A 16489-nucleotide genomic window follows, 5' to 3' on the forward strand; every position below is an offset into this window, starting at 1 on the left:
ACCGACTTTCACTGCTCAAGAGTCCATTTGAAATGCTCCTTACACCAAATTAATTGGCCCCTTTTCATTTTTTGTGTGAGGAGGGGCTTCTTCTTCTTAGGAAGACCAGCTACAAGTCCATTTTTGAAGAGGCATCTTCTAACTGTTACTGCACTTGCTATCACTCCTGTATGTTCTTCCCATTCTCTTTTCAGTTAAAAAGCTTTATGGTTTCTAAGTCATAAGCGCTTCAAAACGTGGTCCTGTTTTGGCATAGACTCATTTGCATCCGGTTCCTTTTTTCCTATCAGCAATATCAGTATTCTTGAGTTTGGAAAGAAATCTACTCACTGTTGACTGATTACAAGACACTCTATAAGCAATATGACGGGAAGAACATCCTTCCTCACGTAAAGCAACAGCACTCTTTCTTCGTGGCATCAACTGCACGTGACGTGCCATCCTGACACAAGCAAGGAATGACTGCAACTCTTGCTGTTGTTGTTATTTGATTTTTAGGAGTTAGGAGCATTAGCAGCTAAGGCCATATCACTCCGGGGATATGCGGTGGTCATTCCCTGACCTTTCCGCATCCTCCATATTTGGTGGTCACGGGCTCAAACCCCGGTCTAATCAAGAAGCATGTGCTACACGCTGCTGCTCCTGCCCACCTGGCTACGGAGGCGCATGCAACTCTTGCAGAGCGTGCTTATACAGCTGAAAGTAACAGCTGATGCAATATTACATCATAACCTATGTCAATCCTATCTGATGCAATCTGTAAGAAATATTGCCATAGACTTACGTTATTTGGATGACAATTACAATTTTAAGGGGTGATGCACTTTCTTTGAACACCAGTGTAGTATAAGTTGTTTTTGTGTTTGCTGATCTCCTTTGTTAAATCTGTCTCCTTCACTTTCAAAAACTAATTATCATTCAAAAAGGTTTACAAATCTTGTTAGAGAGGTTCCTTTAGAAAGCTGTCTGACTTCTGTACATAAAAGAAGCCTCACATGCTGTTCTTCATTATGAACACAATTTTCTGAAGAGGCAATCATATTTGCTATGTGACTATTTTATTGATGGTTTTAATAACTATACTGAGAGATTGACAAAGAACTGGACTAATATTTTTTGCAACCAGATGATGTTTGTGCATAATACTGTACTGCAAGAACTTCACATACTTCCTTTAGGTGGGCTATAAAACCTTTATGTCTTCCAACCATGGAGGTAGCACCATCAGTGGAACAGGATGCCTAATTTTCTAATGGTATTAGTTTTTCATCAAACCATGTTTTTACAGCAGCAAAAATGAATGCTCCAGTACAGTCAGTTTCTATAGCTTTTCCAAACGACATCTCTTCTTGCAATTTACAATCATCATCAAAATAATGAACATATGCCATTAAAAGGGCCTTATTGTCAGTGACTGTGGATTCATCAATATGAATAGAAAATTTTCTCCTTTTTAATTTGTCAATTAGTTGCTCTACAATGTTAACTGACATCTCATCAATTCGTTTTAGAATTCAATCGTTGCTCAATGGCAATGCTTTTAAAATACTGGAAGGATTTTGACGCATCACTGTTGAAATTACAGTCTCTAATGCAAGTCGTATAACAGTCTCAGCAACTTTATAAGACGTAATCACTCCATTGTAATTTGTTTGTGTGTTCTTCTTAAAAAAGAAGTAACAGTGTTAAGTTGCTCAAAATTCTGTTTTAAATTTTTAAAATATTCGATATGTTTACCAACTTTATCAGGATGTTTCCTTTTTAAGGGATCTAAACGTCTTGGTTTCATAGCATCATTTGATAAAGAACTATTACACATAAGATGCATAAGGCTGTCTTGAGTTGAATGGGCTTTCAATACAACCATAAACTAGATCAGTGGTTTTCAACCTCCTTTTTTTTAATAACGGCACCCCTAAGTAATTTATTTTATTTTGCGGCACCCCTACTCAATTTTCTGCCTGTGAGATCCGATTCTCTCTCTCTCTCTCTCTCTCTCTCTCTCTCTCTCTCTCTCTCTCTCTCTCTCTCTGTGTATATATATATAAAATTTTATTCTTTATATAGAGGTACCAAGTAAACATCAATTAGAGATCACCACAAAATTAAAAAGATACCGTACACCTTTTTATAATGAAATAAATATATAAATTAAAAAATAATAATAAGTTTAAGTAACTTAAAACCAAATTACGTGGCACCCCTGGAATGTTGTTGCGGCACCCTAAGGTGCTGCGGCATCCCGGTTGAAAACCACTGAACTAGATATTCATCCAGATACTGTTGACACTTTATTTCCAGCACTTGACATGACTGATGATCAGTTCAATAACTACAAAGAATCAAATAATAAAATATAAACTATTTTTATTTAACACTCATGGCCCATGTCACTCACAAAAGTGCCGTGGATCAAAAATAAACTTCCACAAGAAAACAATAAATCAATAGTAATTGTCACTTAGAAAGTAGAAACAATAGACTGAAACATTTCCTCATCCCATCCATGCCTCATATATTGACCAATGAAATAAAAGATAAAGAAATAAACCACTCCCACAATGCCGCTGCCAAAGTTGCAGCTGTCGGAAAAGTACAAATTGCAAGGATTTCAGAGACATTACCTGTGAAAGCACTTAGGCATTTAATACCTATGAAAAGCAAAGGTGGTTAAATTAAATCATGTCCACTATCTTCCTTTTGTCAAAATTTCTCACTCACTCCTAATATAATATACCTATATATTAAAAATCAGTTGTCTCAGGGGAAAAGAAAACCCAATGAGAGAAATTAAATATTAAGGAATAAGATGTTGTCAGGAAGGGTTGAAATTTTATTCTTTCATTAAAACATTCTGTGAGACACCAAAATCATAATGAACAATAATTTTTCAACCCAATCATTATATAATAACTCAACAACCATGTGTATATTTAACTAAAATAATACGCTGAGTGAACAGAAATCATGGGATACCTATCTAGTAACTGGTAGGAACACCTTTCACCCAGATAAGGGCAGTCACATGGCAAGTTTGTCCACTAGTTCACAAAAGCACTCCACAGGTATAGGTATTTCCATTTGTGCTTGCTGCACCACTGTCTATAATTCTGTTACATTCCTGGATGGAGGTTCCAAAGCTCGAATCCTTCCATGGCATCCCAAAGATGCTCCACAGGGTTCATGTCTTGTGGAAGGGGAGGCCATACCACGGCAGTAAAAATCTGAAGGCTCTTCGAACCATAGGTATTACACTGTTCTAGTCACTGTGGCTCTGTGGGGGAGGTGCACTGACACTGGAAGAGTCCATTGCCCTGTGCATGATGACCATGAAGAGATTCAGATGGTCTGCAAGGATGGACATATAACCTGGACCATTGAGAAATGCGTCTGGATGTACCAGAGGTCCAATGCGTGCCAGTTGAACACGCCCCAGACCATTACTGACCATCCAAATGCCTGAACAGTTCCTTGTTGACACGATGGGTGCATAGCTTTGTGCAATTTCTGCCAGATACACATCCTCCCATCCACACGAAATAACTGGAAACTGGACTCATTAGACCAGGAGACCCGTCTCCAATCATCTAAGGGCTGATGTTCTTTCGCTCAGTTGAGGCATAGAGTCCTGTGTCATGGTGTTGGCAATGGGACTCTGGTGGGTTGGCGGCTCCCATAACCTATTGCAGCTAATGATTGCCTGATGGTCACATTTCTGGTACTTCCCTCGTTGAATTCAGCAGTGATTTGTGCCACTCTCACTCTCCAGTTGGCTGAAACAATGCGAGACAGATGTCAACGGCCACATTCATCCACCACATTTCTCCACCCACAGTGCTGGCCATGATGATATTATTCCAGAAATGGCATATTCCCGATACACTCTTGATACTGTCAAACGAGGATAGTGCAATTTCTGTACCATTTTCGCAATAGAGTGACCCAAGCGTCGGGCATCCACTATCATCCCTCTTTCAAAGTCTCTTGTTGTTATTTGGTTTTTAGAAGCATTGGCAACTAAGGCCATATTGCTCCGGGAATATGCGGTGGTCATCCCTGACCTTTACGCATCCTCCGTATTTGATGGTGATGGGCTCAAACGCCGGTCTAATCAAGAAGCGTGTGCTACGCACTGCTGCTCCTTCCCACCTGGCTACGGAGGCGCCTCAAAGTCTCTTAACTCACGACCTTTATCAATACCGACATCGAATTACCATTTGTGTGAATGCAGTGTGCCTATATGCCTGGCAAGCAGTGGGTTTCTTCACTAGCAAAAGGGATGACAGCGTCACATTGCCCAGGAACTAGGTATCCCATGAATTCTGTCCTTTCAGTGCATACTACTGTATTCATTTTATAAAGTTCAAATTGATAAACTACCTGTAAAAATTTTAGCCTTCCTGTTGGTCCAATAGATTTTAGAACAACATAATGTTGCACAGGTCGTAACTGAGTCTCTAATAAAACTGGCTTTTTAGACTCAGGTGCAAGAGCTTCGTACAAAACAAGAATACCCTAGAGAAAACAGTAAATCACATTAAAATAAATATGCATTTTCCAAAATTCAAAAGTAAAGAAATAAAAATCAGTTATATTTAAAAACAAATATGTTACATTCAAAATTAACTAAATAAAATAAATATAAGTTATATTAAACATAGAACATTCAAATTTACTAGAATCTAGCAGACTAATAAAATTGGGCAAATGGAGCTCACCTGCTGAAGTACCTTGTAACTTCCCCCAATAGATGGCATTAGTGGCTGAATTCCTTCTCCTTTTTTAAAATTCCGACCATAAAACTTACTTTCAATTAACTTCTGCAGTTTTCATTTGAATAACCTTCATATTAAGAAATGCAAGCTTGATTTTAAAAAGGCTAAGAGTAGAATACTTGCAACTTTTCCAAAAGGTAGTTAATCCTTTTAGTCTGTTGATAAGGTTATTGGCTGCAACTTCAGTATGCATCTATAGTAGTTATATCAGTATTAGTAGTGGAAAACAATGCAAGGAAACAAGTTTACACAGCATCGGCAAAAAAAAACAAAAAAAACCCACATCTGTAGATCCCCTTCTAACAATTTGTCTATAATCCTTAAATTTATTCAAAGTACCTATTTCACAATACCATATAGAAGCTTGTTCCAACAATCAATTACCCCCTTCCCAGTTGAAAGCAAATTTTTACACACTTATCTTGCAACGATCCTTTTTAATTTTAAATGTTATTGTGTGCTGTAGAAAAAAGTAAGCTTAACCATCAGCATTCAGTTTACACAACTCATTTAAAGCCTTAAACACTTGAATTAGGCCTTCTCACACATGCTTAGCTTCTGAGCGCTGCAATTTGTGGAAATGAAATCTTTCTTCGTACCCTTTTGTGCCCCTAACTAATCTTGTTGCTCTTCTTTGCACCCACTTCAATAAATCCATGTCCTTCCTAAAATGAGGATTCCAAACCTTTATGCACTACTAAAGATTTCAGTTCTGCAAATCTTATCCCTGTTCTCAATGTCCCTGCTGGCAAATTATTGTATATCATTGACAGAACTCCATGGGCTGTCCTAGCTGATCATCTCCACTGCTCAGAGAACTTCAATTATCCTTACACCTTTTTTGGTCTCCACCACCCCCAGAATGTGGTATCACCCAAATGGGATGTTATTCAAGAATACAGTTATACAGAAATACAGTTATATGGTAATTTCAGCATGGAATGCTGAAATTACCATTGCATTCCCATAAAGATGATCCTGCATTCTTCTTTTATCACCAATTCCATTATTTTCCCAGAAGTCAAACTTATAGGCCTGTAATTGCTTACTTTTAACCCTGCTCTTACTTTGCTCCTCCTTTGTGAACAGGAGAGACATTTTCACATCCCCAATACATAGACTTCCCTTGAATGTATGAATGCTCTCATAATTACCTCCTTGGTGCTTATTTTAATATAATTAGGTACATTTCTGCCTCTGTTATAACCTGGTGGTTATGACACTAACTAAAGATAACGTTCACATATTTAGCATAATACTTTTACTACTTCTTGCACTGATTATCTTGGTAAATTTCTCACTGCCATATTGAAAACATTTTATTCAATCCTGGTTACCTGACAAAAAGAGATTATAAAAATTACAAACAAAGTAGTGCTAAGAAGTCTCCAGAACCTGATTGCATTACATCATTTGTCTGTAATGTTGTGCTCCAGCATTAATTCCTACTTTATGTCACCTTTCTTATCCCAGTAGTGCATTTATGTCTTCATGGAAATTTGTCATTATATCCAACCAATTCCTAAAACAGGTGACATATCACTCCTTTCCAAAGTAAGGAAGAGATCGACCAAAATTACATGCTTTCTTGAAATCTTCAATTTCATTACAATTGCAAACCTTTTAAGATATGTTGTTGTTTTTAAAGGTATAAGAAAACCTTTAAAAAGCAGCTTTTAAAGTCAACATTTCACATCGATCCATGTACATTACAGCAGTATGATTTGAAGTAAGTTACATTTAAAAAGAGGTTTTATGCAAACTTAATTGATTTAACTCTATAAAACTGGAAATTTTGTACTATAATTGCCTTCCAACTAATTACTGAATGCTAATAATGATCCAGTCATTATCAATACTGATATCTTGTCTTATGTTACTCATCGTTATACAACTTCCATGGAAAAGTTTGGTTCGCTTGTTATTTGTAAGGTTTTTGATAACATTTAACATAATATCTTAATATCTTATCAAATTGGGGTGAATTTCCAGTCAACAGAAGAAGGATCATTAATGTGAAGGTAAAAAAGAATGGGTGGAAGAAGAGAACTTTGAGGAACCCTAACATTAGTTGAGAAGATGGAAAACAACAAACATCTACCAATACATGCATGATTTATCAGAGAGAAAATGCCTACCTAATTGCAAAAAAACAGAAGCTTGTCACACTAGAAACTGAACAGATTCTATGTTTACAAAGCAACTGTTATTCCAAATAGATATTTTCCAACGTACACCCTGATTCAATGACAGATTTCAAATAAGGAATTCAAAAACATTGGCACTTTAATTTACATTAACATTCTGGGACTAACCGGGTCAAAACTCATAAAAATTTTCCCGACTTTTCATTAAATATAATTTAAAACTTATGTGGAAAAGTGCATTTTCTTTCTTATACAAACTTAGTTATAATACCATGTTATGTCCTTCCCAAAGCAATTATTCACAGCAGTTATTAAATTGTAATTGTATTGCAGAATGTTCTTAACATGTTACCAGAAGCTGAAAGGAACAAAATTTGTTTTTATATTTATACATACAAATATTTATTGCAATTTCACATTTGTCGTTACCGTTAAATAGTTTATTTTCATAAGAATCAGCTTGTCTAAATTATTTAAAAGCACACACGTCATGGAAACATCCTTCGGTATATTCCAAGCAAAATAGTGGAGTCATCTAGACAAGACAGCAATAATAATTCGGACAGCATGGGTTTGTTAAGGGGAAGTCTTGTCTGACCAATTTAATTGGATACTGTGATGTGGTGACAAAGGAACTGGATGCAAAAAATAGTTTTGATATCATATATTTGGATTTTAGGAAAGCTTTTGATACTGTTGCATATGGAAGACTACTGTACAAGTTGGAGCAGTATGGCACTAATGGCAAGTTGCTACAATGGATAAAAGGATGGTTGAGTGGTAGAAGACAAAGTGGTAATCAATGGACACTGCTCTTCATGGACTAATGTTATTAGTGGAGTTCCCTAGGGGTCTGTGTTGGGCACATTGTTGTTTTCTGCAATTATCAATTATATTGATGAAGGTATACATCAAGCTTAATGTCCAAGTTTGCAGATGATACGAAGGTTGGTAGGTTGTTAATGACAGTAAGATTGGTATGTTACTACAACAGGATCTAGAAAAGTTGAACAGATTTCATTTTCCACTACACTCAGGGTAGTAGAGAATGAAAAAGACCTGGGAGTAATTGTGCAGAGTCAGAGTTGAAGTTTTCTGAGCAGTGCACACAGGCTGTAAGAGTAGCTCATGGGGTCTTGCAATAATATATAGGCACTCTCCAACTTAGATAAGGGTTGCATTCCATGGAACTCTGTGTAATTGAATTTTACATAAGTCGGAATTTCCCTAAAGGCTTATGCAGCACTATGCTTGCTGAATTTGATTGAAGCAAAAAAGAAATGTTCGACAAACAGGTAAATAGAATTAATTATTCAATTTTTTTTTTAATTTCATGTACAGGAAAAACTACCAGTGAGCAATTACAAAAATTTCAAAATTATAAAATTACAAAAAAATGGAGGGGGCAGGCATAACGTCAGTAAGTCTTACCTTTCGAGCATCGTTGCCAGAATCAATGTCTCCAGCTGATAAGTATGCCGCTGCAGAGGTTGAGGGCTGTGGAAATTTAGAAGGGGTTTTTTCGAACACATCGCAAAATTTCTCTTCTGCTGCAGAATCTGCTTGTTTGTTTGTTATTTGGAGCATTAGCAACTAAGGCCATATTGCTCCGGGATATGCGGTGGTCATTCCCTGACCTTTCTGCATCCTCCGTATTTGGTGGTGACGGGCTCGAACCCCGGTCTAATCAAGAAGCGTGTGCTATGCACTGCTGCTCCTTCCCACCTGGCTACGGAGGCGCCACTGCAGAATCTGCAATGGCAACTTCACTGCATATATTAATGTTGTGGAAACCAGTGTGATGCTTGAACTAATAAACCACCTGTTGCTTACCACAAACTTGATGTCTGCTGTACTTATCCTTAATATCTTTATAAATACTTGTTGCTTTTGTTTGAATGGCCATTAGACTCAGGGGCACTCGCTTCTGAATCTGATTTTCCATCCATATTATTAATAGCTTTTCCATCTTCTATATAGCAGCACTTGAACGCTGTTTTGTGATCACTGTTGATCTTAAATATGTTGATCCATGTTCTTTTCTACGTACACTGTCCTTTGAAATAGCATTCACCGTTGAAGCAACAAGACTTAATTCCCATGCAGTAGATGACAAAATTTGTCCTGCTTCTTAGTTCTTAATCATTTTCGTCTTCATTTCTAAATCAATTTTGTTTTGTTTCCTAGCACTGCCACCACTTGCACTTTCCGTTGGTCGCTTTCCCTTCATCATTGTAATAAGAAAATAGGAATGAAGAGAAGATTCTGAAAATTTATTTGTCTTTTATATGATTGAAGATTTCAGTGAAGGGGATCACATTTCACCGTAATAATGTAAAAACCCACACAATTCCAGTTATCGGTATTATTGCAAATGCAATAAGATCGAGTTGACTGCCCGCTTATAATTATATTGCACTAACTGAAAAGCCCAATAAACCAAAAAGTGCAAATTGTTTTCATTGTTTTATGGTAGTGACCTCCAAAAATGTTTTTTAGAAAAATATCAACAAAGGCGTTCAAAACTGATTTTTATAACAGAACATAATATGATAGCGATGAAAGGGTAGTGCAATTTCCATTATAAAAATGACCTTTTAGAGAAAAATAGCTTAGTTACATAGTGAAAATTTCAACTTCCGAGGCCTTACAGAAAGAATTACCAAAAAAAAATGTGTTATTGGGTTCACATTGCGATGTTTTCACAATACCTCCATCTATTCCTACGGGATACAAAATACATTTCTACAATTTTTTTAAGTTTACACTGGCTGGCAAAAACTTACATAAAGTCAAATTTACGGAAGTTGTATATTACTTAAGTTGGAGACTGCGTGTACAGGAATTTTGCTAGCAGGGATAAGGAGGTGATTATCCCCTTGTATAAGGCAATGGTCAGGTCATACCTTGAGTACTGCATACAGGTCTGGAGGCCTAATTTTAGGAAAGATGGTGAGCAACTACAATGAGCACAGAGAAGGGCATCGAGATTAGTGAGTGGAACAAAGGGTTGCTGTTAAGATAGGCTTAAGTTCTGCAAGTTGCAGCATCTGGAGACTAGGCACCTGTGAGGTGATCTGATTGACGTGTATAAGGCCTTGAATGGTTTGGGCAATCTCAATGCTGATGGGATTCTTCCTTTTCCTTAGATTCTGCACCTGAGGTGGCATAAATTCAAACCGAGGAAAGACAGTTGTAGAACAGATGTGTAGAAATTTGCCTTTAGCCAGAGGGTGGTTGATTGCTAGAACATTGTCATTGTGGAAGTTGACAGATTAAATAAATTCAATGCTGAACTAGACAAAATTTTGGAGTGAATAATGGATGAGTGAAACAGGAAGGGGTTTTTTTTTTTTTGGCTGATACTATATAAGCTTCCGTAGCCGAGTAGTCAGGAGCGGGAGTGAAGTAGCACACGCTCCTTGATTAGACTGGGGTTCAAGCACCTGACTGCTGAATACGGTCGATCCGCCAACCCGCACTGGACCAGCATGGCAGATTATGGTCCATTTCCCTCAACATGAATTGTTGAGGAGGCTTCCATCCTGCAGTGGGTTGATAATGGCTGCAGTTTTTTATAAGCTTGGTTTCCTGCAACATGTGCTTCTACTAATGCTAAACTCCTTTGTGACTTGATTGCAGGATAGTTTATATCTAGTGTAGGCCTCTGTATCACCTGATAATTTATATGCATCCCATGTATTTTCCTTCTTTGCCAAGAGCCTCATGAGTTCATATGATATCTATTCAGGTCTAAGCCATAAGCAGTATTTCTTAGTTTGTATAAAAACCCCAGCAACTTCTATAAGTACTTTCCTTGAATATTCCCCATCTTTAAAAGCAAAATCCCTTACTCTCGAGAGTAGTTATGCCTATAAATATATCCCAGAACAATATATTAAGATCACTGCAACACAGTGGTTCTTTATCTGGATATTCTAACTGCATTATGAATCACTACTGATAATCAGATCAAGAGTATTGCTTTTTCTTGTTGCCTCTCTAAAATGCTGCTGTAGAAAACAGTCATCCAATAAATCCATAAAATTTCTACTAGCGCATGAATGACAACCACAAGTTCCAGTTAATATCCCTCATTATAATACATTCTGATTCCCTGTCCTGATCTATTTGTCTGTACAGTTTTCACTATATTCGTGACAGTCATTAGGCCTATAACACACTCCTACTCTCATTTTTTGTTTTGCTAGACCTTATGTCCCCCTGTGTTTTCTGCAGTACATGCTGCTGAAGCGATATTGGCTAACATTTTAAGAAAAACCAGATAAGTACAGAAGTACACAAATCAGAGAAATCTACAGATGCCACTACTGTATGTAAGACTAAAATCAAAGTGAAATCACACAACAGATCAAGCATTTAGCAACTTTTCACTTTGCAAAAAACATAAACAGAGCCACTGACAGAAGCATATATTGACACCATGCATTGTGTATTATTATTACTAGCCATATAGCGCAAGGAAGCCTGAGGCTTATGCTGCACCAGCTAAAAAAAATTTCTGAGTTATCCTGAGAGAGAGACAGAGAGAAGTAGAAGGGAATCACCAAGAAAGAGAAAAATGATGATGAAATACATATCATGAAGTTTACTGAAATCTGGGGGAAAAGTAAATTTTCTACAAAACAACAAAAGACAATTTCTAAGAACTTCACAGGAAAATTGGTAAAGCCAGCAAGTATTTTATTTTATTTTTTTTATTTATTTATTTTTAATGAAAACCCCAAACACAAGAAGTATTAGAACCTATAGTACTTAGTACCATGCTTGGGCTGGAGGTTGAGAAGATGAAAGAAGATAATTGTTGACATTAGACTTGAACTTCTGTAGAAGGTAATTTTGAAGGTTGTTCCAGAAAACAGCAGTTGAATGAATAAATGAAGAAGATGAAAAGTTTGTTCTGTGAGTTTGAAGTTGGACTGGTGGCAGAAAGTGTTTGGACTGTTTTGAAAGAGAGAGTGGGAATTATAGAAGCCAATTCAGAAGAACAGTGCCCATGGAAGTATCTGTAGAAAAGGCATGCAGCAGCAACAGTACATCTATGAGACAGCGACTGTTAGAGATGAGTCATTAATTAACCTAACCGCCCTCTTCTGAATGGAATCTAGAAGCCTGAGAGAAGTTTTGGGGGCACCACCCCAAATGTGGGAACAATATTCCATGGTAGGGCAGATTTGCGATTTGTACAGAGTGAACAGCTGTTTGGAAGAAAAATAATGCCGAGAGCGAAAGAGAAAGCCAAGTTTTTTTAGATGCAGAGGAAGCAATATTTATGTGCTTTTGCCAAGAGAGATTAGAAGTCAGGGTAATCCCCAAAAGAGACCTTGCCTAGAAATCAGAGTGTCACCAAAGATAAGCATAGAAGCAGAAGAATCCTTTTTGTGAGATAAGACAAGACTGAGTTTAGAAGGATTGAAATCAACTAAGTTGTCTTTGCCCCTGGAGATCAGCATTTAAGGAATTGGTAGTGGATATTTGGGAAGTCGAAGCTGATTGAGCAGGGCAAGGTTTCTCAAAATGGAAAGTAGAATGCAATGTACTATCATTGGCAAAACTATGGATAGGATTTCTAGTCTATGGAAGAAGGTCATTAATATACAAGAGGAAAAGAGTGGGGGAAAGATCTAAACCTTGGGGTACACCAGCATTAGTGGAGAAGTTAGAAGACAAAGAGCCATCTACCATCACACTCAGTGAGTGATCAGAGAGAAAACTGGATAACCAATTACAAAAAACAGTTGGCAAACCATAAGGTGGAAGCTTGTTTAGAAGATCTTTATATCAAACACAATCAAAGTTTCAAGGCAGTTTATGAGTTGGCGGTTAATTGATTTCTCCATTACTTTAGAAAGAGTAGAAATAATTGTAATGGGACGATAATTGGATGGAAGGGATTTGTCACCCTTTTTAGGAACTGGCTGGATATGAGCAGATTTCCAAGCAGAAGGAAAAACACCTTTGGAATAAGAAAGTGAAAAAAGGTGGCAAAGAACAGGAGTAAGTTCAGGAGCACAGGTTTTGAGAACAAGTGGAGAAATATCTTCAGGACTGGAGCTTTCTTAGCATCAAGATTTGTCAAAATCCTTCTGACATCCTTTTGACAGAAGACCACAGGAGGCATTGAATGGAGTGTGTTGAGAATGGTGGGAGGTGTTTTACCAAGATCATTAATACATGAGTTGGAAGAAAAATGGGATTCTAGCGGGTCAGCTTTATCCTTGGCTGAAGTGACAACAGAACCATCTGGTTTGGACAGAGGTGGGAGCAGAGATGGGCAAAAGTTGCAGCCAATAGCTTTCGCAAGAGACCAGAATGCTAGGCTACCATTAGGTAAAGAAGCAAGTTTTCTACTCTTAGCCTGTTCAAAATCTAGTTTGGACTGATTAATAACTGCTTTACAATTGTTATGATCTTTGGTGTAAGCAGAAAATGTAACTAAAGAATTGGAAACAACCTAATTACGATATGCAACATTCTTCTCTTGAACAGCCTTAGCACATTTAAAGGAAACCCAAGGTTTAGATAAAGGTCAAGATTTTAAAGTGGAGTGTCGGATAAAGGATTTCATTCCTACAAGAATAATTTCACTGACACGACCTGAGCAAATGTTGACATCAAGTTTTTAAACAGTAATTCGACCAAGGAAAAGAAGAAAAGAAATGCCAAACAACATAAGGTTGAGAGCCATGAGATAAAGGCTCCATTGGAGAAGAGACAATCACCAAGTTGTCATCTGAGGTGCCCAAAGGACCATTCACTTTGACTGTATACTTAGAAGGGTTGTTTGTGAGAAAAAGATCAAGCATGTTGGCTGTATGGTTAGGATCGTCTGGTATTCTTGTAGATAAATGAACAATCTGTGCAAGGTCATTAGTATTTGCAAAAGCCACAGCATCTTGACCAGCTAGGTCAGTGTGACTAGAAAACGGAAGCCGGCTGGAGTTGTGAACATTAAAATCACCAAGGAAAATTACCCCACTGTTAGGACAGTTGGACTGGAGAAAGTCAAGTTGCAAAGAGAGGAAGTCAAAGAGCTCCAAGTGATTAGTGGAGTTGGGAGAACGGCAGAGACAACAGATGAATTTGCCAGAATGAGGTAGAGAGATTTTAAGCTAGAGAAGATCGAAAAGAGGAGATTCCAAATGACCAAATCTCTGACAGGGAATATCGGAACGAACATATACACAAGTACCATCTTTGAGACAAAATAAAACATACAGCAGATAATTTTAGCAAAAAAAGCTAAAAATTATTTTTTTTACAATTAAAATAAGAGGGGAATGTCTCACAGACACACACAATTGTCTTCATTAAACTGAGGGTACAAGAGAATGAAAGTTAAAAGTTCTTGGTCTCTCTTCATGTGGCATGATTATTCAAATTTATTTTAACACATTTGCTGCTACCTAAATGTGAAAGAACTCGATCAATGTACCCTAATTTTCAAAATGTTGAAGAAATCAACATTCTGACATTCTCAGCATTTGCATACATAATGGTTAAAAATTAAAAGTCTGGAATTCATTGCTAAAAGAAACTTTTCTGTTGAGGTGTAAATCAGAAAAAAATCTTAACTTCATAAAACATTTATTCACATACAAAAACTAACGTCAACACAAGCAAAGAACAAATGCCAAGATAATGAAATTAATCGAATAATTCAATATTCTTCTCTAACAGAAACTTACAACTGCTTACAGCACCAAAACGTATAGGGGATATGTAAAAAGTATACACTGATCTCAAGTAATGAATTTTAATTACTAACCTTAAACATATCATTCATATTGAAGAAAGTAGCTTCCAGAATTCTAGTAGGTATAACTTTGCATGTCCTCTGTGAAATCTGGAGCTGTCTAATTCCTAGCCTTGCAAAACTCTCATAGGTAGTAAGGCGAGCATCATCAGGACTAGGTGATTTATCTTTGAAGTGATAATCATTCTGCCAATAATTATCTAGGCCTTCCACAACTAGATGGAGGTGGAGGGGAAAAAAAAAGATATATAATACATCAACAAGCAATTTAGTTTTCAAAAGCAATAGTCTAATTTCTTTCTATAAACATGACCTATAGAATAGTGTAATCCACTTTAATCAGCCATCTGTTAAACATTATCCTTTCTTGAGTGGCACTGATTTTATTGGTCTCAAAACTAAATTCCTTTTATATACATCATCTATTAAGCATAAACCTATCTAACACAAACAGAAAGTGATGCAATCAGTATCCCAAATGTTATTCACTGTATTAACAAGCATTTTCACTTTAAGCAAATTTAGTCTAGTTCAGTTTTTAATGCCACTGCACTAAATAATACTGCATGCTAAAATAAGCTTTCAAAACTATCAATTTTATATGATCATCCTGGGCTTACAAATGAAGTACAGTTTATAGGGATATCAATTTACAGTACTATAAAACAAGGAATGGCTCGGCCATACAATCAAAGCGATGCATACATATAATACATACACAGCACATATATATAACAGATACACAGCACACATACATATAATACATAAGCAACACATACAGTCGCCAATCAGGGCAATGGTACATGTGTGTGTGTCATGTATGTATTATATACAGCTGGTTGGCAACAATGTTGCAGAAGGTTGTGGCAATCAGGTGTCGATTCATGTGAAATGAAAACACTCCATGACACTTCCACCACAGACTAATGGGATGCAATTCATGTGGTTGTCGCCATATACCCTTGTCCTGCTTGTCAGCATGAAACTACTGGAATTGGAATTTGTTGTCAGGCAACCTTTTTCACTCTTCAATTGCCCAGTTATACAAAGAGCAAAAGATTGATATCCAAATCAAATATTTCTGAGATAAATATTTAATATAGTATGCTTCTTCCAATACACTGATCTGAGAGAATATAGTACCTCTAAATTCAGGGAAAAAACTAAACTAAAAAGGCCATAATTCAGATATAGTAAATTCAGAGGTCTGAATACTATCCAAGTATATTTAGTTGTAATTTTTTTTTTTTTTTGCCTTCTTCGCATTTGAAGTTTTCATATAATGTAACTTTTTTTTCCTCTTCTTCTTCTTGGCATTTGAAGTTTTCATATAATGTAATTTTTTTTTTTTTTTTTTTTAATAAGTGATACTGATGAAATTTAGTTTTTAACACATTCGCTGCTGGTTGAAGCATATGTGGGTTAAGGGATTTTTAAACCACATGGATGAAAAAAAAAACCATAAGAACCATTTTCTTCTGATTTTCCAGAAGAAAAACTGGATATTTCTGTCAGGCAACAAAAGTGGGTGTGGGATCACTGCCCTCCCTGGACAAACTTGTTAACTGAGGCATGGCTCTGCATGCCAGAGATGGGCACTGGACAGCAGCCCTCGTGGTGATTGCTGCTCTCTGGTGGTAGAGGCGAAAAAATATAACATACCACAATCCACACGAACAATATTCAAATCACATAATGGTCTAATCCACAAAATCTGTATTTTTACAGCTGAACTGATGTTCCTGATGCTGCCTTTAGTCACATTCTACATTTTATCAACGGACACAGCT

The 16489-nt window shown here is 36.9% G+C and overlaps 1 protein-coding gene across 1 annotated transcript in view; it reads right to left on the reverse strand.

Annotated features, from left to right (window-relative positions):
• Positions 1–16489, reverse strand: part of oxt (Xylosyltransferase oxt) — a 214324-nt gene that overhangs the window by 44808 nt on the left and 153027 nt on the right. Inside the window, exons 10-11 of the mRNA XM_090385682.1 lie at positions 14712–14914; positions 4381–4515 (exon numbers count right to left, since the gene is read on the reverse strand). Of these exons, the coding sequence (XP_090241808.1) occupies positions 4381–4515; positions 14712–14914 (338 nt within the window). The remainder of the gene's footprint in view (positions 1–4380; positions 4516–14711; positions 14915–16489) is intronic.

Source organism: Mastigoproctus giganteus, chromosome 12 (assembly GCF_048544385.1).
Source record: "Mastigoproctus giganteus isolate SK-2022 chromosome 12, ASM4854438v1, whole genome shotgun sequence".
NCBI classification, from domain to species: Eukaryota; Metazoa; Arthropoda; class Arachnida; order Uropygi; family Thelyphonidae; genus Mastigoproctus; species Mastigoproctus giganteus.